The 23,686-nt window shown below is 62.1% G+C and overlaps 1 protein-coding gene across 1 annotated transcript; it reads right to left on the bottom strand.

Moving 5' to 3' along the window:
• Positions 1-3,023: 3,023 nt before the first annotated feature.
• VSTM2L (V-set and transmembrane domain containing 2 like) lies at positions 3,024-19,350 on the bottom strand. The gene is made up of 4 exons (XM_040609379.1): positions 19,103-19,350; positions 8,879-9,048; positions 7,631-7,681; positions 3,024-4,459 (listed from the first exon to the last, which is right to left on the bottom strand). Exons 1-4 carry the CDS (start codon positions 19,209-19,211, stop codon positions 4,148-4,150), a joined length of 642 nt encoding a protein of 213 aa, XP_040465313.1. The 5' UTR covers positions 19,212-19,350; the 3' UTR covers positions 3,024-4,147.
• Between the last annotated feature and the right edge of the window lie 4,336 nt (positions 19,351-23,686).

Below are 23,686 nucleotides of genomic sequence, written 5' to 3'. Positions count from 1 at the left end.
TGCGCTGGCTCAGGCTCCCAGGGCTCCCAGAGCGCCGGTGAGGGCTGCGCAGCCACAGCTCCCGCAGGCAGGGTGGCGAGGCTGTCTCCCGTACAGCACCCGGGGGCTGCAGCCCCTGCTGCCAGGGTGTGCCCCGTGGGCAGGGGTCTCACGGTACCACCCCGGAGCCCAAACCAGCCACCTGCCTCCCATGGGCAGGGCGAGGGAGGCAGCTGCTGTTTCTGAGCAGGACGGTACAGACAGCAGGAGGGCTGTGACAACAGGAGAAGAATTAGCAAAGTTCTCTTAATTACCATCTTCCCCGTGTAATAGAGCTGGTGGGAGGGGAGCAAATGAAATCAGCTGCATCCATTGGGAAGGGGGCCTTGGGCTGCCGCTCCAGCATGGGCTTTCTGGTGATGCCATAACACAGCCGTCTGGTTTCAGGGCTGATAGAGCCCCAGCGCTGAGCCAGGCAGCACCGGCTGCGCACAAAGCTGGGCTCCTGGAGACCTGCTGGTGGGGCTCAGGGGCCGCTGCCACGAGGCGTATCGCCTCATGACAAAGCGCATCGCACCGAGACAGCGGGTCACTGCCCCAGCACAGCAAGGACCAGGGTGCTCAGGTGCTTACAACAGCGAGGGCACAGTGCTGCCATGCCCCTTGGGGACAGAGCAAGACCCACCACACTGTCCCTCCTGTGACGCCCCTTCCCAGCACAGATTGCTGCATCCATGAAGGCAAATGGTTTAGCGATAGGCTTGGCAGTCCTGGGTTAATGGTTCATGATCTCAAAGGTCTTTTCCAACCTAAATAACTATGATTCTGGAAAATGCACCTCGCCACACAGGCCCTTCTCTCGCTGGGTGCCCCTTACTGGGCAGGGCAGAGGGTGCAGGCAGGGAGCTGGTGCCCACTCCCCCAGGCCACCCTCCTGCCTTGCCCGATGAGCAGGTCAGTGCATCGGTCACGACACCGCTCCATACCCCAGTGCGCAGGAACCCACTGCATCCCCCCAGCCGGGCCTCCAGCACAACCAACTGCACCGAGATGCCCACAGAGCCCCAGCAGACCCCCCGCGCTGGTTTCTCCCAGCGCAGCCTCCAGGCCTCACCGCCCTCCCCACGGCCACAGTCCCCAGCCAGCGGTTCGGTGCAGGCGGCGGGGAAAGGCTGGCCTGTCTCAGCCAGTCAGCCAGCCTCCTGTCACGGTCTTCTCAGCTTCGTTATCACCCCTGCTTTATTACAGGCAGAGTAAATTGCTTTTGTCTGAAGCAGGATAATGGCCAGAAGAGTGACTGCGTGGAAATGGCATTTTCATGAGGCTGGTTCCTCCCCAGCAGTGACTTGCATATTAAGCTCAGCCCATTTGCAAGCGAGCCCAGGGGCTTCTCCACTGCCCTGCCTGCAACCTCCTCTCTGGGCAGGCGCCTGAGCAGCCCCCCCAACCCACCGGGGTCCAGAACGAGCACCCAGGGGTGCAGGAGTTGTGCCCAGCTCCAGCCCATTGACCACCCTCAGCATCACAGAGGAGACCTGGCCCCAGCCGGCAGATGCCCCATGGAGCCCGAAGGGCTGTGTGTGGGGCAAAGCCCTTCCCAGGCAAAGTGAGCGGGGCTGCCAGTGGCTCCCCCTGACCCCAGCCACCCTCCCCAGGGATGGGGAGCTGAGAAACCTGTGCCCAGCTACCTCCTCCATGCACAAACCCAGGCAGGGCTGTGGGGAGACCCCCACTCCCGGGGCTGGACATGGCCCCACACACAGCCCAGGGGCTGGGTGCTGCCCCAGGGTGCCGGGTCCCACACACAGACCCAGTCCTCGCCTCTGACTCCCGCACCCAAGATTTCACATAAGCTCAGCAAAATTAATCTCTTCTAATAAAACCTGTTATTTTTAAAGCTTGCCTCTAGGTTTTGCAAATTACTACACCACACAGCAATTTGTTTACTCTCCATTTGAGGTGATTTGCAGCCTTTTACCCTCCCCAAAGCAGCTCTGGCTCTTCCTTTCCCCCTTCTATAGATTGTTTTTTACTGCACCGGTGCCCAATGTTCCCCCACCCCCCGGCCCAGTGATACAGTTCCCTGAGAGAGAGCATCTGAGTGCCACCCAAACCCCTGCAGCTCTGGCACGGAGAGCTACAGCACGGCGGCTGTTATTGCTTGTGGCAAAACAGAATTTCCAACAACAGCCCCCTTGCCCTGCAGCTGCTTCATATTTTCCTCCTGACAAAGTACCCTGCGTCCTCCCAGGCTCCTGTACCGGTTGCTCCCTCAAGACCGTGGCTCTGCAGGTGAAGCCCGCAGCAGCTGGCAAAGCAAAGCGTGGCTCTCACTGCATCCCGCGGTCACCAGCCACGCTGTGCCCTTTCTTTGCTGCCAGTGCTGGCTGACACCAGGCCAGCGCCTTGTGCTTTGTTACTCTTAACACATGACAAATCGCTTCATATCAGCAAAGTGAGAGGTGAGTGCGATGGAGCTCCGGGGATTAATAAACTGCAAAGCAGCCAGGGGACTCCTGGCAGCTGAGCGCTGCCAATGCTGGGCGCACCTCTCCCACCGGTGGGGCAGCACCCAGCCCAGGGGGCAGCCAGCATCCCCACTTCGGGGGCCCCAACCTCCCACCCGGCTGGTGATGAGGCCTCTGCCCCAGATGCCCCGGCAGGGGTTGAGGCTGGCACCCAGCAGCACAGAGGGGCCTGATCCCTGCAGCCCATGCATCTCCCCACTGCACCCAGCACCCCGCGGCCACAGCACGGAGCAGCCCCCGCTTACCTGGGAGCCAGCCTTATCCTGCACCCACAGGGCATCATCATCACATTCCCAAACAGAACAGGGAGCTCCCAGCTGCAGCTTTTAAATGCTCTGAGCCCTCATCTGCAGGTGATGATGCCCACCCTCATACCCATCCTCATCCCCATCCCATCCTCGTCAGCCAGCCTGGCAGCACCTGGGGGCAGCCCCAGCTGTGCCCCTTTTTAGCTAAGACAGTGCCAAAGCCACAACCCCTCACCGTGCCGGGGACAGACTGCAGACCCGCAGAGGCTTTGTTTAAAGAGCTTTATTAGCTGCAGCAGGTCTGGTGGCGGTAGGCCGGGCGGCACAGGTGAGTGGCAGCAGGGGAGCAGCACCCAGCACCCAGATGGGGAGACTCAGGACCCCCCTCTCGGTCCCCACGGCTCTATCCCCAGCAGCGGTGTTTACCCAGGGGGCAACAGGGACAGGCTCTGCCATTTGCACTGTGTTGTGGGAGCCCATGTGCTAGACCCTGCCCGGGACGATGCGGTGCCATGGTGCAGGAGGAAGGGATGCTCAGCCGTGAGCAGGGGGCCGAGAGCCACGCCAGCATGGGCAGTGGGGATGGAGCGAGGGCAGACGGGGCTGATGGCCAACCCCCCTCCTTCCTCCATGAAATGCAAAGGGCCAGGAGGAGCAATGGGTGGAAGCAGGCCAGTTCTGACAGCATGGCTCCCTGGGCACATGTGGACCACGGGCAGCTGCCTGGCTGGGCGATGCCGTGGCACAGCCCACAGTGCGATGGCTGTGCTGGGGAGCGCGCTGGGAGCGTGCCATGCCACCCTTCCAATGCTGAGCTCAGGCCTTGATGTGCTGGGGTGGCACTGGGGCAGGCAGGGGCAGGGAGAGGTGATATACACGGTCTAGAAGATGGACGCTGGAACTTATATATGCACTGCGGGGCTGGAACAAAGCAACTAAAGTAGGCCTCCTACAGGAACAGACGGTCAGTTCTGCAAAGCACAAGGGAGGGAGGGAGGGTCCAGTGGGCAGGGGGGGCCTCCACTGGGCACACAAAGCTGGGGCGCAACATGGCCCGTGGTACCGTGGGTGGCAGCAAGCAGTGGGGCACCCACCCGCACGGGGCCAGTGGGGACGGGGACCACCATGTGTGGGCATATGCCTTGGCCCTGGTCCCAGCAATGCCCCCTGGCACGGACACGGTCCTGCTCCCACACCGAGCCCTGGCACCGCTGCGCCACATGGCTGGGGAAGAAACCCAGCCGGCAGTGGCCGGCAGGAGGAGGAGGTGGTGGGGGTTGGTGGGCAACACGGGGTGGTGGGGCCAGTCTCTGGCAGGGGGCACGGGACCTTCGACAGCTCTGCTGAGTCCGGGGCAGTGGGGGGCTCCAGTGTCCCCCCGACACCACCCGCCTACAGCACGCAGGAGACGTCTGCCGAGCGCTTCTTCAGCTCCTTCCCGGCTTTGTGGTGGTGGTGGTGGTGGTGCGCGTGGGCTGAGCCTGGCACAGCAGGGTCTGGCATTGGGGCGCCCCGCAGCTGGGTGTCCTGGGGGTGCCCCGTGCCCCCCGCTGCCTCCACCCGCAGGTACGCCTTCACCTTGTGGTGCCGTGCCTTGCCGTCGCTGGAGTCGATCACCCGGCACTCGTACGTCCCCTCATCCTCCAGCTTCACCCGCGACAGCCGCAGCTTGTGGGAGATGTTGCTGCCAACCACCTTCACCACCTGTGGCGAGGCAGACAGGGGGTCAGCTGGCCCCGGGGACCCCCCCAGCTCAGTGCCACCCCTGACCGCGTGCCGCCACGCCGCGTGCTGGGGAGGACATGGCAAAGGTGGGCAGTCAGCATGAGGGGACCCCGGCCCCGGCCCCAGCCCACGGGGTGATGGAGTCCCTGGCGTGCGCCTGGCCGCGTGGGGCTTGCAGATCGATGCAGAACCACGCTGGCTAATTAGCTTTTCTACCAAATTGATTCGCTCTCAGTATTTATCACCCAATGAAATTTAAGACTTACTCACTAGCCATAGCCGCGGCTGCTGTTGGGCTGGGTCAATAAATCAGATTTATAACCCACCCCGAGGCCCCTGGCTCTGTTCCCTATAATCACACTGGATGGCAAAGGCCATTTTTCTACTTGCCGCTGCATTTGTTAGCTGAAGATTTTATGGTGTTTAGAAACGGGGCTGGGAGCCGCAACCAAAGGAAGCAAACTCCCAGCCCAAAAGCAAAGGAGGCAGCGCCGAAATGCGAGCAGCAGCACCGGGACCACCACCCCCACCCACCCCCCGCTCCGTGCAGGCAGCCAACACCTGCACATGCACACACACATGCATGCCCACACCAGCACATGCAAGCACACATGAGCACACGCAAGCAGCTGCGTTCGACTGCCCCGCACACCATGGGCTGCTGAGAGGCAGCCGGTGGCCACGGCCACCCCAAAGGGTGGCTCTGGGGCTGCTCAGAGCCCCCGCGCAGCCGTGAGCATCGATCCTGCAGGACGAGGAGTGGGGGTCTGGGGGGGACAGGATGAAGCAGGCTCCCAGCTGCACCCGTGATGGGGCAGACAGGTGCTGGGGGGCTGCACATAGGGGCTGTGGGGCAGGAGGGAGATGAGCTGCCAGGCCCTGGTGTGAGCATGCCTGGGTGCTGAGGCTGTCACAGGAAAGGAGCTTCAGAAAAAAACCTCCATCGTGTCAGAAGAGCAAGAAGTCACTTACTGAAATTAATGGCTGGGAAATTTAGAACTAATAAAAGAAAAACCCCAATTTGCTGGTGCCGCCAGTGGCCATGCAGCCGCTGCCCAGCAGGTCACTGAGCCTCAGCCTGCGGCTCGGTTATCAGCGGGAGGGATAATTTTATGAGGGGTCATAACGCTCATGGCTTCGCAGGCTGGGGCAGGGCAGTGACGGCCTGCGCTGCCCACGGGAACGGGGCAGACACCCCTGGCCAGGCCGGGACGGCCAGGCGGCCGCGGTGGTGCCCAGCATCAGCTCAGCCCTGCAATACGCTGCAAGGAATTCAAGGGGGGAAAAAATAAACCCAGACCCATGGTGTTTGCTACCGTATGGCAAAGGGCAGCAGCGGTTTCCCTCTCCACATCCCTGCAACGTGTGGTGGCTCCAGGCAGAGCTGGTGCTGGCACTTCCAGCACCAACTGTGTTTTGGTGGATAAAAAAGTGGCCAAGGGGTGCCTGGCACGGTGGTTTCTGCGTATGATTTACATCATTGATGCTGCTGTTTGTTCCCAGTCAATTGCCACTGTGGCTGTAATGCACGTTTTATCAGAACCACTCGTGGTAGTGTCTCACCTGTGTTCATTTACCTTCTCCATTCTGTAAACAATTAATAATCAAGGACATTTAAAATAACAACAACACACCAAAAAAAGGGTTTGAAACTCAAGCCTCTCTCTGCTGGCTTGATCTGGAAGAGGCGGCAGAAGCATCGCACCCTGAGCGCTTCAAAATAAATCCTGGTTACACATGCGCATGCATCGATTTCATTCCAGCGTGCAATTAACTGCCTAATTATGCTGAAAAATGCAATGGCCAAGCTGCGCAGGAGCGCTGGCCTCAGGATGGCTCCACAGCCCCGGCCTCTGCCTCAGCCCCTCCGCCACCCTGGCTCTGTGCGGCTGCGCTGGCTGTGCCGCAGAACCTGCCTTACCTTGGCTCTAACACGGCACCAGTCCCTGGCCGCGCGTCCCTGCCCAGCGCAGGATTTGGCCCCCAGCTGCTGGCTGGCATCAGGCACTGGGACCCCAGCATCCTCACGGCAGGGTGCAAAGCGCTGTGCCTGGGAGCAGGGCTGGGGTGGGACGGGGGTGACCAGCAGCCCTCTGGGCCGTGCAGTGTCCTGCAAAGCTTCCCACCGGCTCTGGCTGCCCGCAGTGGGCAGCACCATCCCCCGCACTGGCAGCACCCGGGCTCCAGCCACTGCAGCACCAGCCCCAGCGCTTTGCTGCTCACAGGGCAGCAAGCCACAGCACCCCGCTGAGGGACCGATCCTGAAGGCGCTGGGGGTTGGCCGCAGGTTGTGGGCACATCACAGTGCCCATCACAGGACTGGTGACCAGCGGGGCTGAAACCTCAAGGAGCCGACATGAACAGATAAAAAGCGATATGGTCCCCATGGGGGACTCATTACTGGCAAGAGAATCTACCCACACCGATCCCCACGGATGGGCAGTGAGAGGCGATGCGCTTCATCGTGAAGTTTTCTGGTGTTTTACCCCTTGTAGCTGCCTCTGTCATTTCCCAGGGATGAGAGTCAGGCAGAGGGACCAATCCTGGGCACCAGCAGCACCCGGCCCTGAGGAGTCACGGGCCATGGCAAGCCCGTTCCCCCTTGCTCACTCAGCAAAGGGTCAATGGAAGAAGCAGAAGAGGCTGCCAGGACAGTGGGGACAGCGGGGAGCGCTTCCCGATACTGCTCCGGTTCTGTGGCACTCCCAAACGCAGGGTCCCCCGAGGTGGGGAGGGCCAGCAGCGGGGAAGGGGGCACACACCTGACAGCGGGGAGCCAAAAGCGTTGATTTTATTTAACTGATTAGTGTCTCCTCATTCTGTTCACGTGAGCCTAAATGGTTTTGGGATGCTAATCCAGTGAGTAAATTAGATTATTTTCTCCTTAGCATAAACACGTCCCTCAGATGCCGACAGGAGAGCCAGACAGGGCTGATGGGCCAGGCTGTGCCCCTCAGCCTGGACAGGGGGGAGCTGCCCCCCTGCTCCAGTGTTGCCAGCACAGCCCCCCACCTCCCGGGATGCCTCGTTGGGGGCACCCAGAGACACAGACCCCCGAGACCCTCCCACCACCCCAGCGCTGTGCAATGCTGAGTGCTGGCGTCGCAGGCATCGACCGGAGCCCCTGCAAGAGCCCTTATCCAAACTCACGCTTATTTTTGTCGCGTCCTTCCCAGGCTCCTCCTGCGGCGATGCTTTCAGCTGTTGGGAAGAGAGGGATGGAGGGGGAGACCAGAGAGGGAAGAGAAATTGTCAGCTGGGCTGGGACGAGGCAGGAGCCCACCGGACCCCTGCCCACCCCCGAGATGGCTGCCCCAAGCAAGGAGGCGAGAGGATGGGGCTGCTCGGCCCCAGCAAACCCGGGCGATGGGAGCCAGCCGGGGCAGCAGGAAGGGGAGGGAATGGCAGCACGAGAGTGCCACAGGGGTGCTCCATCAGCGGGTGGTCCCCGTGACCCGGGGCTAGGGACAGAGCCCCGCTCCCTGCAGCAGCATCACTGCAGCAGTGACCCCTGTTCCCAGCCACCCCGGCCCCTTCACAGCCAGCACCTGCCCCGCTCGCCATAGACGTTCCCAAATCAGCTGGCAAACTGGGCAGCAGCCTGTGACCCCTTCAGCAGCCACAGGCAGTGCTGGGGCACAGGCGCCCAGGCTCCCTGCTGCGCCATGCAGCCCGCTCCCACGCCCACTCCTCACGCCGGGCATCCCCACCACCCTGCAGCCCCGTAGCCCCCTCGGCCCCGCAACAGTGCTCCCAAGCTGCAGCACTTCTCTAATGCTTCTCTCAATTTATGGTAATGCCGGGAGCAGCTCTGCCAAAGACACAATAATAAAGGCTCATTAAAATACCTAAAGCTGCCTTCCCATTATTTGGCCCTTATCTCTGTGCGAACAGAAAGAGAAATAAAGAGACAGCTGTTTGCTGAGACCGATACACACGGAAATGGGGAAAACAAGAGAGGGCTGGAGGTGCAGATGATGCAGGGATGGGATGGATGCAAGGGGACAATGATGAGATGGGAGAAGGCACAAACACAAAGACAAAGCCTCTGCCTGGGATCAGTCCCGGGGGAAGGGCCACGTGGCCCCCGTGGCTAGCTGGTAAGGGTGGCCAGGACAGCCCAGCCCCGCCAGCCCCACGACCCAGAGCATCCTCAGTGCAGCTGGACACTGTGCACCCCATGTCTGGTCCTGCACTGCGGGACCCCCAGGTTCCACTCTGCCCATGAGCGTGGAACGGGGTGAGACGCTGCTGTTTGCATGTCGGGTCAGTGCTAGAGTGCTGCTGCATGACCCCCCACCCCTGAGCCCCAGCTGCAAGCGCAGCCCCCCAGGCAAGCGCAGGGAAATGCTCTGCCTCTGGCTGCTGCTGCCGGAGGGGGAGGATGAGGGGTGTTACCTGGTTGGAAGCCCATGTCTGTTTGTCTGTCCAGTCCTTGTGGTTGCGGACGTACCACCACTGTATCTCAAGGGAGTAGGAAGGGGAGCCACTGCCTCGGAAGGAGCACGCCATCTCCACGTCCTCACCTGCCTGGGCCGTCATGTCGTGGGGGGTCTCCGTGAAGAGGGCTGCAGGAGACAGAGCGAGGGCTGCGGGCGCCTGCAGGGACATGCCACCGCCCCAGCACAGGACATGCCACCACCCCAGCATGGAACAACGCCACCAGCCACACCAGCAGGGTTCCTGGGAGTACCTGGACCCTTCCCTGGCCATAACCTATATCCAGATGTCCCTCACCCACCCCAGTGCCCCCTCCCCAGTCCGGGAAGAGCTGCCTGGCCCCTCCAGCCCCTGGCCCTTTGCAAAGAGCAGTGGGAGGAAAGGGAGACAGCAGGAGCCTCTGCCCCCCCCAAGTGCCACGCCATCCCCCAGGACCTCTGCCTGAGTGGGCATGGGACCCCACGCTCCTCCAAGGTGTAATAAATAAATAAAGCATGATCGCATCTCCACTTAGATCAGAGCATAAATGAAAAGCAAATCCTTGTTTAATGCGGCCCCCAAACAGTCTCCCACATGCCATATGGTTTGCTTTCCTCGCTCAAAACAAATATTGTTCGGAGATGTAATTAGAATTCTTTTCATCTCCTCTGGAGAGATTATTGTTCCTCTGTAAAGACGGCCCCAGCATGCAGGTCACCAGCAAATATTATTGCCACAATCTACGGCGTCTTCTCCCTGGCATAGCATGGCACGGCATGGCACGGCATGGCATGGCATGGCACGAGGGCTGAGCCCCCAACACTGGCATGGCCAGGACCAGGGCTGCCAGCCGCCCTGTGCTCCCCTGGCCACCATTTTGGCCACAGAGATGTCAGGACATGCAGGCAGGGGCTGCAGGGCATGGGGCCACCTGCCCTGTCCCCACTGCCCAAGGAGCATCGCTTCGGGGCCAGCAGCAGCACTGGGATGAACCAGGTCCAGCTGGAATCTGCTCCAGCATGGGGCCAGCCGGCAGCCTGTCCCTGCCCTGCCATGAGCTGTGGCACGTGGTGCCTGGCCCAGGCAGGTCACAGAGGTGGATCAGGGTCCCGCTGTATCTGTGCCGGGTGCCCTGTGCCCCCCTCCCCCCCGCCCCGCCATCTTCCCCGGCCACCCTGTGCTGCCGGCGCTGCCAGCTCACAGCCACCATGCAGGTCCCTCCGGTGCCACCGGAGCCCCCCCCAGGACACACACCCTGTCGGGAGCAGCTCACAGCTCCCCGGAGCCTCTCACCAAGCCCTCATCCCCTCTGAAAACGAATTATTATCAGCCCAGATGGAAAAGTTAATACCTTTAATATCTCCCCGTCCCTTTGGACACATGGAAATCCCATATACTTATCACTTTCCTTTAATCCATCTTAGCAGGGGAACTGAGGGAAATACCCAGCATAAGGGTTTAACAAGCCTGGGTCTCCCGGTGGGGTTCCCAGCACAGCTCCTGCACCCCTGTTTGCCCAGGAGCTGGGCACCAGCACTGCTCAGGCTCTGTGCCGGAGAGCAGAGGGAATCCCAGGCTGGGGAGCAGCTCCAGTGGTCCAAGGTTGTGGGAAGAGCAGGAGAGTCTGGTGCTGCCCGGCATCGTCTGCTCTTTGGCACATGGCAAAGGGCTCATCGTGCTCCTGCCGCAGCAGTGCCAGGGCCGTAATGTCCAGCCATTCGCCAACACTTGCCCACCCATTCCAGAGCCGTGGCCCAGGATCAGGCTTTTGCTCCACAGGATTCCTGATGGCAGGAGCGATGGCCAGAGAGGGTCCCAGCAGAGCCGGCACCAGCCCCCCGGGACCCCGCAGTCCTGGCTGGGCACATGGAGCAGAGGCAGGGGTGACGGCCTGAGGGCTCCAGCCATGTCCAAATTACTGTGAACACAATTAAAATCTGCTCTCACAGACGGGAATTTGGCAGATGAGTGGAGAAAAGGCTTGATTGAAGCAAGCGTCGCCTTTCTTTCAGATTTAATTGGGAAGCGTATGTATTAATTAACCCCGGGCTCGGCCACCTCAAAGTGCATCCAAAGGAGGGCAAGTCCCGCTGATAGGGGCCCGGCGGCAGCCCCCTCCCACAGCATCCCTGGGACCGTAGAGCCCACTGCTGTCTCTGACCCCTCCCCACCTCCCAGCACAGCAGTTGTGAGTGACAAGCTGGGAACTCCCAAGAGAGCCCAGAAACCATCCCGGGAAAGGGATGGATGGGCAGAAGGGAAGGTGAGGCCGGTCCCTCCCTCCCTGCACATCCTGGCCCTCCATCCCCTTCTTCTGCCCCACTGCCTGCCCCCTCCACCCAGCCTCCCACCCATGGCCCCGCTAAGGGGAGGGGGCTCCAGTACCCCCATGCCAAGGAACAGCTGCGCAGCTCACGTCCACAGGGTGCTGGGCTGCTCTGCCCCCCCCCCCCCCCCTCCCTGCTGCCCCAGCCCCAGCAGTCACCCCCAGGACACCCCAGACAAGGGGCAGCCAGGCCACCACCAGCACAGTCCCCAGCCCCAGAATCGCAGCAGGACAGTCCCACGTGGCACCGCAAGAGCAGAATGCAGTTGATGGCACAGGAGAGGTGCCAGGACAGCAGGCTGAGCCTCGCAGCAGCCAGAAACAGCGGCAGGGGCAGGGACAGCACAGCAGAGGGGATGTGAGATGAGAGACAACAGATGGATGGACAGAGGCGCTCCGGGTGATGGGTCAGTGACAGGAAAGATGCCACAGGGACAGTTCATCTCTCCTGTCTGTGCCAAAAAATGAGGGAGGGGGTGTCTGACGGACGGGACAGCAGCGCCTGGGGGGCAGTGAAGCCCTTTCTTTACAAGAGCCGCCTGGAAGAGCCGAGGCTGGGCCGCTGGGGACAGGGTGCCTTGGTGGGGCGAGAAGGAGGCAGAAGCATCTCAGAGCTCAGAGTCTGCGGGAACAAGTGACCAGCATCATCAGGTCACCCCTTTGCTGGGGGTCACATCCCTTGGTCTGTCTGGTCCGTGCTCGCGTGTGCAGCCTTTGCATGGGGCGGGTGGTCAGCACTGGGTGGGCCATGGAGCCGGTGGGAATCCAAGAGCTCAGACGTTTGCAGAGCTGCTGAACCCCAGCACGAGCGCTCGATCGCGCTCTGGCAGGGCGTGCTAAAATCCACCCCGGCACTGAGCTGAGGTGCAGCTCCTTGGCCAGCCCAGCCATGGCTCAGCCCTGTGCAGGCTGCAGCCAGAGCCCCGGCACAGCACCCTCCCTCCCGCGCACCGCACCGTGGCTGGGCGCCCGAGCAGTGGCCAGATCAAGCCCCCTGCCCCAAGCGGCAGCAGGCACCGAAGCGCAGGGCAGGAGCAGCAACTCCCTGTGGCTCCAGCAGCACCATGTGCCCTCCCCGATGGATGCCGTGAATCCCGGCCACCTGGGCAGAGGCGTGTTGGTGGAGACAGGTGTCACTGCACCCTCCAGCCCCAGCCCTGCAGCTCTGCAGGGAGCCAGGCAGAGGAGATCCAGGGCCCGCGGCAGCCCCCAGCCATGCGCAGCCCCCACAGGGTGCATGGGGGTGGCTGAGCTACCTGTCCCCTGCTCCTACCCACACTGCTGGCAGGGACAGGGGAGAGCCGAGCTGCCAGAGTCGACCAGCACCCAGCCCCTGCCTGCCCTGGCCCCCTCCCTCACCCAGCATCATCTCCTTCCCCACCGCTGACATTGGTGCCGCATCCTCGCAGCGGCAGGGAGGGGGCTGGCGCCAGGCTGCTGCTCTCCGTGCTTTATGGCCTGCTACCTGTCATAAACTGAGAAAATCAGGATCAATAAATCTTCTGGGAAACAAAAATCAGGGGAAATAAAATGAACTCAATGGGGAAACACAGATAAACGGAATTGAAAACGCCTGCTGGGACAGCTTGGTGCTCTCATAAACTGGAGATATACAGGCTGCCACGCTCCCTCCGCACAGCGAGCAGGATCCATTACCGCGGCCCCCGCTTGGCACGGGCAGGAGAGCTGCCGGCAGCGAGTGGGCAGCACGGAAGGGGTGCCCCCCCTGCCAGGGGCAAGGCCAGGTTCTGCATCACCCCCGGCACTGGGAAAGGACCTGGCAGCCCCCGTGTCCCCGCAGCCGCTGCCCTGTGGAGCACGCGAGGCCATGCAGCCCCGGAGTCTGGCCAGGACCCTGCCTGCTGCCGGAGGCTTTGGTGGAGCCCTGCGAAGAGCTGTGCTGGCTCCGGGCCCTCCCAAAGCACCAGCCGCCGGCTGCTGAGACGGCCACGGCTTAAGCAGCGACGTGGGCATGCACTCAGGTTAACATTTGTGTAAACATGTATCAGAGGGTGATTAAATATGTATTGCACATTTGCAAATGCATGTTAATCACCTAGTTAGCACACTTGCTCTGTGAGTTATTTATCACTGAAACACTACAGCACTGGTCAATCAGATGCCTCTTTCCCTGCCCAGGCTAACTGGAGCCCCACGGCACCCGGGGCAGAGGGGCAGCACGTGCCGGGCCGGCGGCAGTGGCCAGGGCTGGCTCCATCGCGGGGCAGGGGGAGGCTGGCAGGCTCTGCCTCCCCTTGTCCCTCCCTCCGGCTGCCGCTGTTATGCTGTGGGCTGTGATCAAGTGTGGTTTATTCTTCCCTTCACAAAGCTCCCAGTCATAATTCATGGTTTATTATGGTTCGGTGAGTCAAGACACTTGGAGGACTAATTGCCAGCTCAGCCTCGTGCTCCCGACACTCGCTCCCTCGGCAGCCCCCTGCCCGCGCCTCCGCAGCAGGAGTGTGCCATGGGACATGGTGGAAGGGAACTGGCTCTGACACGGCCACTGCAGCCCTGAGTCCGCACTTGGGTGAGGGGCACCCTGACCCCGGCCAAGGGCATGCCCCCTGCAGCTCCCATGGAGCCTGGCCCCAAGCAATGTCAGCAGCCACATTCCCCCAGCTGCCTGGACCCCCTGGGCTGCATCCAGGAGAGCTGGTCCCTGCCAGCACCCAGAGCTTCCAGGGGTGCTGGTGGGGTGCCAGGGCTGCCATCACCACCCACCTGCCCTGGGGGCTGCACCACTGTCACACTGGCTACCTACCGCCAGCAGCTCCTGGCACAGATGCCACCAGGCCCCTGCTGCTGCCACTATGGGGCAAAATAAGAGGCAAGAGAAAGCAGCCAGTGCTGCCAGGAGAGCCGAGCCGCTCCCTCCCCACCAGCTGCACAGCATGTGTGGAGATCCCCCGGGGAGGACCCTGCAGAGCTGCCGAGACAGCTGTCCCCTTCCCTGTCTCCCCCAGCCCCATGCTCTCCAGCTCAGCCCTCCCTGGGGACAGCTGCCGAGGGCCTGCTCCTGCCCCAGCCGCTGGGGAGACCATGCAAACCCTGCCCTGTGTCCCTGGCGCGGGGCTGGCTCCTGACCCGCTGAGTTTGCACTGCACAGCGCACCTGCACCACCGCAGGAAAAGTAAATGCGTCTGACAGCAACCACAGCCAATGACACCTTCCCCTCCCCAGGTACCTGCGTCCCCTCCAGCTGATGGCAGGGGACAGCCTCAGCTGCAGAGCTGCCCATGTCCTACTGGCACCAAAGGTACCAGAGGCGCAGCCTGTCGTGTGCACTGGGCAGTAACCTGGGGAGGGACAGACCCTCCTCAAGGCCATGGGGTCCCTCCACCCCTCAGCACGGGCTGCCTGTGCAGGAGTCACCCCAGGAGATCAGAAGGCATGGGAGGCATCCCCCTGGACAGATCCAAGAGCAGAAGCATGTGTACCACTCCAGCATGCTGACTGTGCCGGGTCCATGCTGTCCCAGCAGCAGGGACACAAGGGTTGTCAGTGTCTGCTATGCAGGTTGGACTAAAACCTCCCTCCTCTTCCCATCTGCCCATTAACATCTGTGAATGCATCTCCTCCTGACAAGCCTGTGAGCAGGGATGCTGACTCCAGGTCACCAAAAACACATCACGGCTGCAAACCGGTGCATAAACACAGCGGCGCGATGGCCAGTCTCACCAGCGAGAGCAGGGCAGGCAGCTCCAACTCCAGCAGCTGCGCCAAGGGCAAAGGGCTTCGGTGGCGAGAAGCCGGCAGGGATGGGACTAGGGCTGGGGCTGAAGCCCAGGACAGATCCAGCCACAGACCTGCTCGTGGTAGCCCAGTGAGTGTCCAGCCGTGCCGAGCAGCTCGCAGCCTGGCCCTGGTGCTGCGGGAGCACTGCTCGCCTCTGGCAATCCTGCAATTGCCCCTTCCAAGAGAAGCATCAGGCTGGACCACTGCGAACACCGGCCAGGGACGGGAGGGCTCCCGCCGGCACGCTGGCGATGGGAGCTCCATTTCTCTGCCCCTATTTACTGTCATATTAGCAGCAGAATTAGCTCAATTTTGCAGCATAAATTAAAAACAACAACAACAACAAAATCCAGATAATTCAGTGATTGTGATCAGGACAGAGCTCACTTTCCCAGGGAGCTGCAATTAACCTTGAAACCCTTGAGTATTTCTAACAGTGAACCGGTACGGCCAGGCTGCCCCCCAGCTCCTGCCCTTCCTGCTGCCCAGGTTCTACCCCCATGGCAAAAGAGATGCCGGCAGTGAGAATCCTCCCCCAGCCGGGCCCCAGCTATGAGGAGCTTTCCCCAGGCAAGGGTACTCATTGCTCCCAGCTGGCTCCCCAGGAGTCATGGTTCTCAGACAACTCCCTCCTGAGGGGAACGAGGAAGAGCAGTTATTTGATAGTATAAGTAGCAAAAACCTTAAAATGGCCTGTTACAACAGCTCCCAGTGGGACCCCTGGCAGCACCGTGCAGCCATCCTTTAGCCGCCACTTGCTTTGGTGCTGGTCTCTGCCGGGGGATGATTTCCAGCAGGCAGGGGTTGGTTCCCAACAGGCAGGGCACCTGGCAGCAGGCAGGAATCGGGATGGGGCAGACAGGAGCTCTGCTCCACTGGAGATCGGCACCCCCTGCCCATGCACAGCGCCCTCCTGCCCAGCTCTGCCTGCCCCATGACTGCTGGGCTCATCCCAGTCTACACAATGCAAAGCATCAACGCATCCAGTGTGGCTGAGCCCAGCTGGCAGCCCTGGTGCCCAGCTGTGCACCCACCGCAGCCAGAGCCATGGGGAGGGGCAGCAAAGGTGGGAGATAAACCCGCAGCCAGGGGAAACAACCACGGAGAGGGGGAGCCCAGACAGAGCCGGAGCTGTCGGTGGCCAGGGCTGGGAAGAGCCATATGCCCCACCGTGAACCAAAACGCCAGAGGAACTGCGAAGGGGAGAGCACCCCCCAGGTCCCCGCCTGGGCATTTGCCCAGCCCCGGCCCCCAGTGTGGCACCTGCCGAAGTGGGGAGCGAAGCGAAGCCCCGGGGTCCCCGTTCCAGCCCCGCCACGCTGCCCAGGGCTCCCGGCCCATGCGCAGCCGCACCAGCTGTTTGTTTGATTTGCTGCCTCGTTCACATGGAATGTTATGATTAAAATTAGCTGTCACTGTCCTAACGTAATAATTCCCAGTGTCTGGCCCATCGTCTGTCAGCTTCTTCAAGGGAAAAGAAAGCACAGACATTTGATGAGGAGAGGTGTCAGAAGTAATTGCGTTGAATGACTGCACGAACAGCAGCAGGAAAAACACATCGAGTGGAGAATTCCCATCAGGAAGTGTGAAAAAATCCGGCAGAATGCAAAGTGTTTATGAAAGTAATTGATAGAATAATCATCGGGGTGTGCAAGAAAGAAGGGCAGCACCCTGGGGAGCCAGGGCACCGCTCCCTCCAGCCCTCAGCCCTTCAATAGCAGCTTTATTGATGGTGAGACACTAAGGCTTGCAAACGATGCAAGGAAGGAGCCAGGCTTCTCCTCGGGAACGCAAGCTGCTTGCCAACCGGCTCTCCCTGCCCTGCTCCGGGAGCCGGCAGGCTGGAAGGCGGCTGGAGCTTCCCAGCTAGCACCGGTTTGAACGCCGATGGCACCAGCCCAGCCTGCACAGGCTGTCTGCAATGGGGGGCATGAATAATTGAAGGCGCCAGCCTGAGGAGAGGAGAGAGGAGGGGAGAGGCAGTGCTGTGGCTAGGGGAGGGATGCAGGGAGGGATCCTGCGGCTCAGGCGCTCTGCCGGGGTGGTGGGGCAGACGGAGTTGACCCCCGCTCCAACCCTGCTCCATCCCTGCTCCAGGCAGACCCTTCGCTGTGAGGACAGGGAAAGGACTTTCTTTGACTGAGAGTTTTTCCCTCCCCAGGCAGCACTGGCTGCCATGTGAGCAAAGGCAACGCTGCTCACACCTGCAGGGCAGCGGGCTGGGGGATCTGCCCTCGGCCACCCGCTGATGCCTGCCGAGACCACGCTGCTCCTGCTCAGTTCCCTCACTGCATCCTCTGTGGACAAGTCCCAGGTAGCACCAAACACGCTCCCAGGCTGTGCCAGACCCTCACCGTGCAGCAGAGGCTCCTCCAGGCCGCCTGCACCGGGCAGAGATGGTGGTGAGCTCCGGGTGCTGCCTGCTGTAGGCAGAGTCTGGAAGGACTTGCCCGTCCCCACTGGCCCCAGCCAAATCCACCCCATCGGCCCCGGCCCCTCTCCCACTCCGTGCTCCTGGCCCACGGGGCTCTTGCGATGCGGAGGGAAAGCTGTACCAGCAAGTAATGAAATGATCAATCTCCGATCTGCTAAACAGCAATTTATACAGGTTTTCAGCACACACAGCTTTTATCAAATTGGTATTCACCTACTGAACACAAATGGCTTATTATACATGACCCACTTATTCACTGCTTTTCAGTATCGTTAATAAAGGTTTCTGTTGTGATTAAGTGAGTTGCTGCAGAACTGCTCGTAGTAGCAAGCTGTAATGTGGCTCCGAAGTGCACTCGCCCTCGCAGAATATTTCTTCTCCTTGGCTCCCTGCTCCCTTGCAGCGACCATTTCACTATTTATTTGCCTATTGCTGAATTTCTGAGGGGAGCAGCAGCGGCTAATGGAGGCTCTTCGCCCACGTCTCCTTCCGGCACGCCAGGCTGGCAGGTCCGGAAACCCTCCTGCCTTTGTCCCCCAGCACCACGGCGGATCCTCCCTTCCCCGCGCAGGCAGGTGCCCACCGGCCCGCATGCCGCAGGACTGCGGGACACCGCACAGCTCCCGGCCCGGGCTCCCTACGCCTGGAGGCTCCTCGGGGCAGAGCGCAGCTCCCCACCACATGCCAGGAGCTCCGGAGCCGTGTGAGGGGGACGGCTGCGATCCCGCCACCCCACGTGCCCCCTGCGCTCACTGCTCTGGCTCAGACTTACACCTGCCCGTGTCATCCCGCAGAGGGCAAAGAGGGCCTCGGCACCCTTCTCGGGGGGTCTGTCACCCATCCAGCACCCTGCGGCTGGAACTGCCCCCCACGCTCAGACTGACTTGTCCACGGTGGGGGGCTGCAGAGGTGCCCCTTTCCCAGCCCCCCTTGGGCAGCAGCACCGCCTGGCCCAAGCCCGGCGCAGCGGGGCCGGCGGAGGAGCCACGGCCGGCGGGGAACGGGAGCCGGGAGCGCTCCAGCCAGCGGTGCGTGGCGGCACACAGGGATGTGCGGCGGCGTGCACGGGGGTGCACGGGGGTGTGGACGGCGGCGTGCACGGGGATGCGCGCGGGGATACACACTTGCACGGGGATGAACACGGGGATTCACACTTGCGCGGGGATGCGCACGGGGATTCACACTTGCGCGGGGATGCGCATGGGGATGCACACTTGCGCGGGGATGCACGCGGGGGTGCACGCGGGGATGCACACTTGCGCGGGGATGCACACTTGCGCGGGGATGCACACTTGCGCGGGGATGCACACTCGCACGGGGACGCACCGTGCAAAGCCCCCCGCGCTCGAGGCGGCCGCCGGGCCCCAGGGACCGGGGCGGCGGATCTCAGCCCCGGCTCGGCCGGGCCGCTCCGCGGCTCCCCGGAGCTGCCGGCGCGACAGACCGCGACGCGCTGCTGCCCGCCGGCACCCCCCCCGCGTCCCCCGTCCCGCCGCCCGGCCAGGGGCCGCCCCGACCCGCCGCCAGCCCCGCGCGGCCGAGACGGCCGGGAACCGGCTCCGCGGGAGACCAAGCCCCGGGAGCGCCCCGGGCGCAGCCGCCCCCCCCTCGCTCCCGCTCCCCGCGGCAGCCGGTGCCCCTGATCCCCGCCGCCGCCGCCCCGGCCGCCGCCCGCCCCGCTGCCCGCCCCGCTGCCCGCGCTCACCGCTGCCCGCCGCCGGGGCGTCCCACGGGGGGTGCCGGGAGGCGGCGCCGAGCTGCAGGTAGAGCCCCAGGTAGTGGAAAATCCCCAGGGCCAGGGCCAGGGCGCCCATCTTGCCGCGGGCGCGTCTGTCCCGGGGGCGGCGGCGCCGCCGGGCCGAGCCCTGTCCCCGGGGCTGCGCCGCGGTCCCGGCGCCGCCGCGCTGCGGAGCTCTTCCCTCGCGCGGAGGGCGCCGCGCGCCGAGGCGGTGCCGCGGCTCGCCCGGAGCCTCCCCCGCCCGGCGGAGGGATCCCGGCCCCGCGCACACCGCCAAAGTTTTTCGCACGGTTCATTCTTAAACTGCGCGGGGCGGGGCCGGGCCCGCCGCGCCCACGCGAGACCCCCCGCCCGGACCCCCGGCACCGACACGCCCACGCACGACCCCCGCCCCCCGCCCGGACCCCCGACACCGCCGCGCCCACGGCGCCCGCGTAGGGGAGGGTGTCTCGGCCGGGGTCCCGGCCCGCCTCGGCCCCGGCGGGTGCGGCTTCAGCACCCGGGACAGCGCCCGCCGCCGCGCCCGGCTCCGCCCGGCCCGGTCCGGCACAGTCCGGCCCGGCCCGGTACGGCACGGCACGGCACAGCCTGCACTGTGCGGGAGTGCAGGGAGCGGTGCCGGGGGTGCGGACTCCTCCGCCCCCCCGTTTCAGCTCCCGGAGCGCGGGACGCGAGACCGGCGGCAGTAGCTCGCCCCTCCCGCCCCGGGCAGTGACGGGTTTCGGGGGCATTCAGGGGACCGGAGGACCGGGGGCAGGGCCGGGGCCCGGCGTGTCGGTGTCTTTACCGCGAAGGGAAGAGCAAGGACACAACTCCCCGCGTGCGCCCCCGCCCGCACCCCAGCGCGTGCAGGATGCGCCTCCGCGCAGCCCCCGGAGCCGGGGCAGCGCCGCTGGGCCACGCCGCGCCACGGGCACCGCGCTCCGGCCTCTGCGCAAGGAGCCTCCGCTGCGGGGGGCGAGGTCCCGGGCTCCCCAAACCTGCGCCTCGCAGGTCGGAACCGCGCACCGTGAGCTGTGCGGTGGGCACGTTCTGAACACTCCGAAAATGCCCAAAGGAGCCCGAAGGTGGCACAAATCCACCCTAAACACCAGCGTCGGCGCTGGGGGGAAGGCACGGGCACAGGCATCACTCGCTGTTCTCTGTGCACGTGTAATGATCTGAAGGATATTTGCTCTCTACATACAGTAAAAATCAGATTCTTTCAGGTGTTTTCTGCCATAAGATGACAGACACTTGCTACAAAAAGATTCTTTAAATTGGACTTGAAAATACAAACTGTATTTCTTCACCCTTCCCTCAGCAGGAGGAGCGGGAGCGTTTTTCCTGTTACCCCCTGGCGAGGTGGGGTCCCTGGGCTCAGCCGGGAAGAGCCCCACACACCACTGCAGGAGCTGCGCTGCCTCGTACCTGCGTTACAAATCAATAGTTTAAAAAAAGTTCTACCTGCTGCAGTGTTCTCCACATGGCAGAATAAAGCCCAGATGGGAGCGGAGCAGAAAGCATTGATCTCTGCCCAAGTTCATTACTCCATCTAGAGTTAAAAGCTGGAGGAAGGAGGGAGCAGCGGCACAGGATGAGCTGGGCGCCCACAGCCACGGCTGGTTGGGCTCAGAGGGTCCAGTTCTAGGCCAGCAAGAGAGCAGAGGCAGCGAAGGCCTCTGGGTTTCCTGCGGGAAAGCTCCCAGGAGCCGGCAGCAGCCACGCTGCACTGGCCAGGAGAAGGAAGAAGATGCCCGAGGAGCTCAGGAGGCACCAGCCACCTGGGTGCGGGCAGCTTCTCACTGCACCTGGGGTGAACAGCCCAGGGCTGGTCTCTGTGCTCTGAAAGACCCTTTCCTTGGGTCCTCCAAGGTTGTCCTGTCCAGGAGCCTGGAGCATGGCCCCCATGTTCGGGAGCCAGCAAGCAAATATGGCTGCCTCTGGGCTGGATCCTGAGCGAAGCAAGAGCATCAGCTCACCCAGAGTCACGTGTGGAGGCAAAACACCCACACACCAAAATACAGGGGTCACGCATGGGGTCACACGCAACAGGAAAAAGCAGCGAAGGCCAAGCAGGAGTGAGGGGACCTGGGCGAACCCGTGCTGCAACAGCACCTGCAGATGGGGGTGTCAGCTCTGAGGGGGCACCACTTTACTAAGCTCCCACTTGTGGGTGCAGCTGGAGTGGGAGCCGGGGACATCACCCCGCAGGGACTGTCCTGGGCAGGGGTCCCCATGCCAGGCGCAGGTCTGGCACCCCCGGCACCAGGGGCGGCACGGCCCCCCCCGGCAGCTGGGACAGCGGGTGCCGAGGCTGCGTGACTGCACCTCCAGGGCTGAGCCCTGCCAGGATCTTCCAGCGTATCACCAGAGCTATTTAAATCATGCCATCAGGAAGCAAAGAGAGCATAAATTCCTCTCGGTGCTGGGAACACCTCCAGATGCAGAGCCTGAATTAAGTCCCATTTCCAGCTGATTTTCTGCCACCGCAGCAGGATGACAAACGGACACTGGGTCTGTGCAGGGGCCCAGCAGCCAGGGAAGAGCCAAGTGTCCACGTGTCTTGGGCGCACTTGGAAGGTTTCATTTTCCTCCTCAATTTTAATTCATCAGTGAAAAGGCCCAGAGCAGATGCTGTCTGCTGTTGCAGCCACACAGCCCTGATGAACCCCTGTGTGTCTGACAGGGACAGGAAGGGAGGTTGCTTGCAGACAGAAGCGAGAGCAGAGCCAGCAGCTCCCAGACCAGACAGACGCTGGTGCTCACTGCGTAACGATGTCCCTTATCTGCACACTTGCTATTGCTCTGAAATAGCTGGTGCCTCCCTTGCAAAGCTCCTCTTCCAGCTGAACGTGCCCAGGGACTCGCTCTCAAGGATGAAACGTTCCTTACCTCCCTTAGCATCAGGTTTTCTGCCTACCATATGATTTTGCGTGTGCCCTTGGTCCTGCTCAGGGTGGGGGCACCTGCAAGATGGGGGAATCTAGTGGCCATTTCCACATGGTGACACCAGAGACCCTGGTGGCACCACATCCACCACGGTCACAGATCCTGTGCCCATGAGGTTTGCAGGTGAGTCTTCCCTGGGCTGCCCATCCGATGGGTGGCACAGGCAAGCCTGTGGAGCTGGAAGCTGTGGTGAAGCTCTGAAGAGCTGGATGAGAGGTTGGAAGGGTGGGGGGGTCCCAGCCACATCAGCAGCACCTCCTGGGGATCACCCTGACCAGGGCCCCAGGAGGACTTGGGCCCTGCGGGGCAGGCTGAGGCACAGGGACTGGCCCCTGATGGCACAGCCCCAGCCTGGCACTCCCCAAGGACACCCAGAACCAAACCGAGATGGTTAGCCCTTCCTGCACAACCAAGTGCTGCTGGTGTTTGTTCTGATGCAATTCAAACCCCGTGTTTTCTTTCAATAGCAGAGCTACCCAGCAACTGCATCTCCAGCTTAAGGCATCCAGGGAAGAAAAAAACCCCAAACCACCCACCCCAAAACCCCCACGGCTGCTGCAGTACTGAGGGTTGCCTCATGCATTATTTTGAGATTCACTTATTAAAAGGTTCATGCGGGAGCACCCCGAGGCTCAGCACCCCCTGCTCTGGGGCATGGTGGGATGTTGGCTCTGTGACCCCCAGCGCCTGCCTGCCCTGTCTGCAGCCACTCTCGCCCGCGACGCTTCCCTGCAGTGGCCGGTCCCACATCCCCACGAGCTGTGGGGCTGGGCACCAAGCTCTCCTGATGTCCATGAGCCAATGCTCAAATCCATAGCTGCCTGAGAGATCGGATTGGGTTGTTCATCTCTCTGACGGGCAGAATAAACACCCTCCACATTGATACCGAGCTCATTGCTGATACTTGTTTAGAGACTTGACAATCCCTGTATAAAAGGATTTCCTTCTACAGCTGAAGTTTGACATTCCTGCATTATTAGATTATTTGCAAAGGTCTACGTGCACTGCAGGAAAACAACAACGCTACCAACATCCAACATTACAACCTTCTCCTCCACAAATCATCCCAGGCGCAATAAGCCACAGAGACAGCACCTATTTGAAAACTCCTGACGTAGAGAAGCAGCTGAGGGAGGCGGCAGGGTGGGCACTCAGGTGAGCAAACACAACCCGACCATGCCATTAACAACAAAACATAATAAAAATGAAATAAAATCAAGGAGGGAGGCAGGCCTGGGAGAGGGTTTGGGGTCGAGGGAACCCAGACTCACCAGCTGCTGGGTTCAGGCTCCAGCACCACCATGGGCTCCTCGTGCCGCAACCAGTGCAGCCCTTCCCAGTGGCACAACCTAACTGGGAGAGCACCAGAGCCCTGCAGACTGCCTGAGTATCCATCGGCTATGGAAGCGTGGCAGCTCCATCCCCCTGCCTGGCTCAGCCACAGCTCTGTGCCCCCAGCACTGGGAGCCCTGGGGGTCCCAGCATGGTGTGGGGGAAGGCAGTGAGAACCTCCAACCAGCACACGGAGGCTTTGGGAGCCACAGCGCTCTGCCCAGAGCAGCCCTCGCACAGCGAAGGTTATCCAAAACATAAAATTAAGAAGAAAATTACTTGAGAAGA

The sequence above is a fragment of the Falco naumanni genome, chromosome 10 (assembly GCF_017639655.2).
Source record: "Falco naumanni isolate bFalNau1 chromosome 10, bFalNau1.pat, whole genome shotgun sequence".
NCBI classification, from domain to species: Eukaryota; Metazoa; Chordata; class Aves; order Falconiformes; family Falconidae; genus Falco; species Falco naumanni.
This window is presented reverse-complemented; position numbering and strand designations above follow the sequence as displayed.

Bases quoted from the DNA above. Each gene is read 5' to 3' on its own strand.
- VSTM2L (XM_040609379.1), bottom strand. From the start codon at position 19,211: ATGGGCGCCCTGGCCCTGGCCCTGGGGATTTTCCACTACCTGGGGCTC. The intron at 9,049-19,102 runs GTGAGCGCGGGC...TGTCTCCTGCAG, and splicing joins CGCCCCGGCGGCGGGCAGCG to CCCTCTTCACGGAGACCCCC. The intron at 7,682-8,878 runs GTAACACCCCTC...TCTTCCCAACAG, and splicing joins AGACATGGGCTTCCAACCAG to CTGAAAGCATCGCCGCAGGA.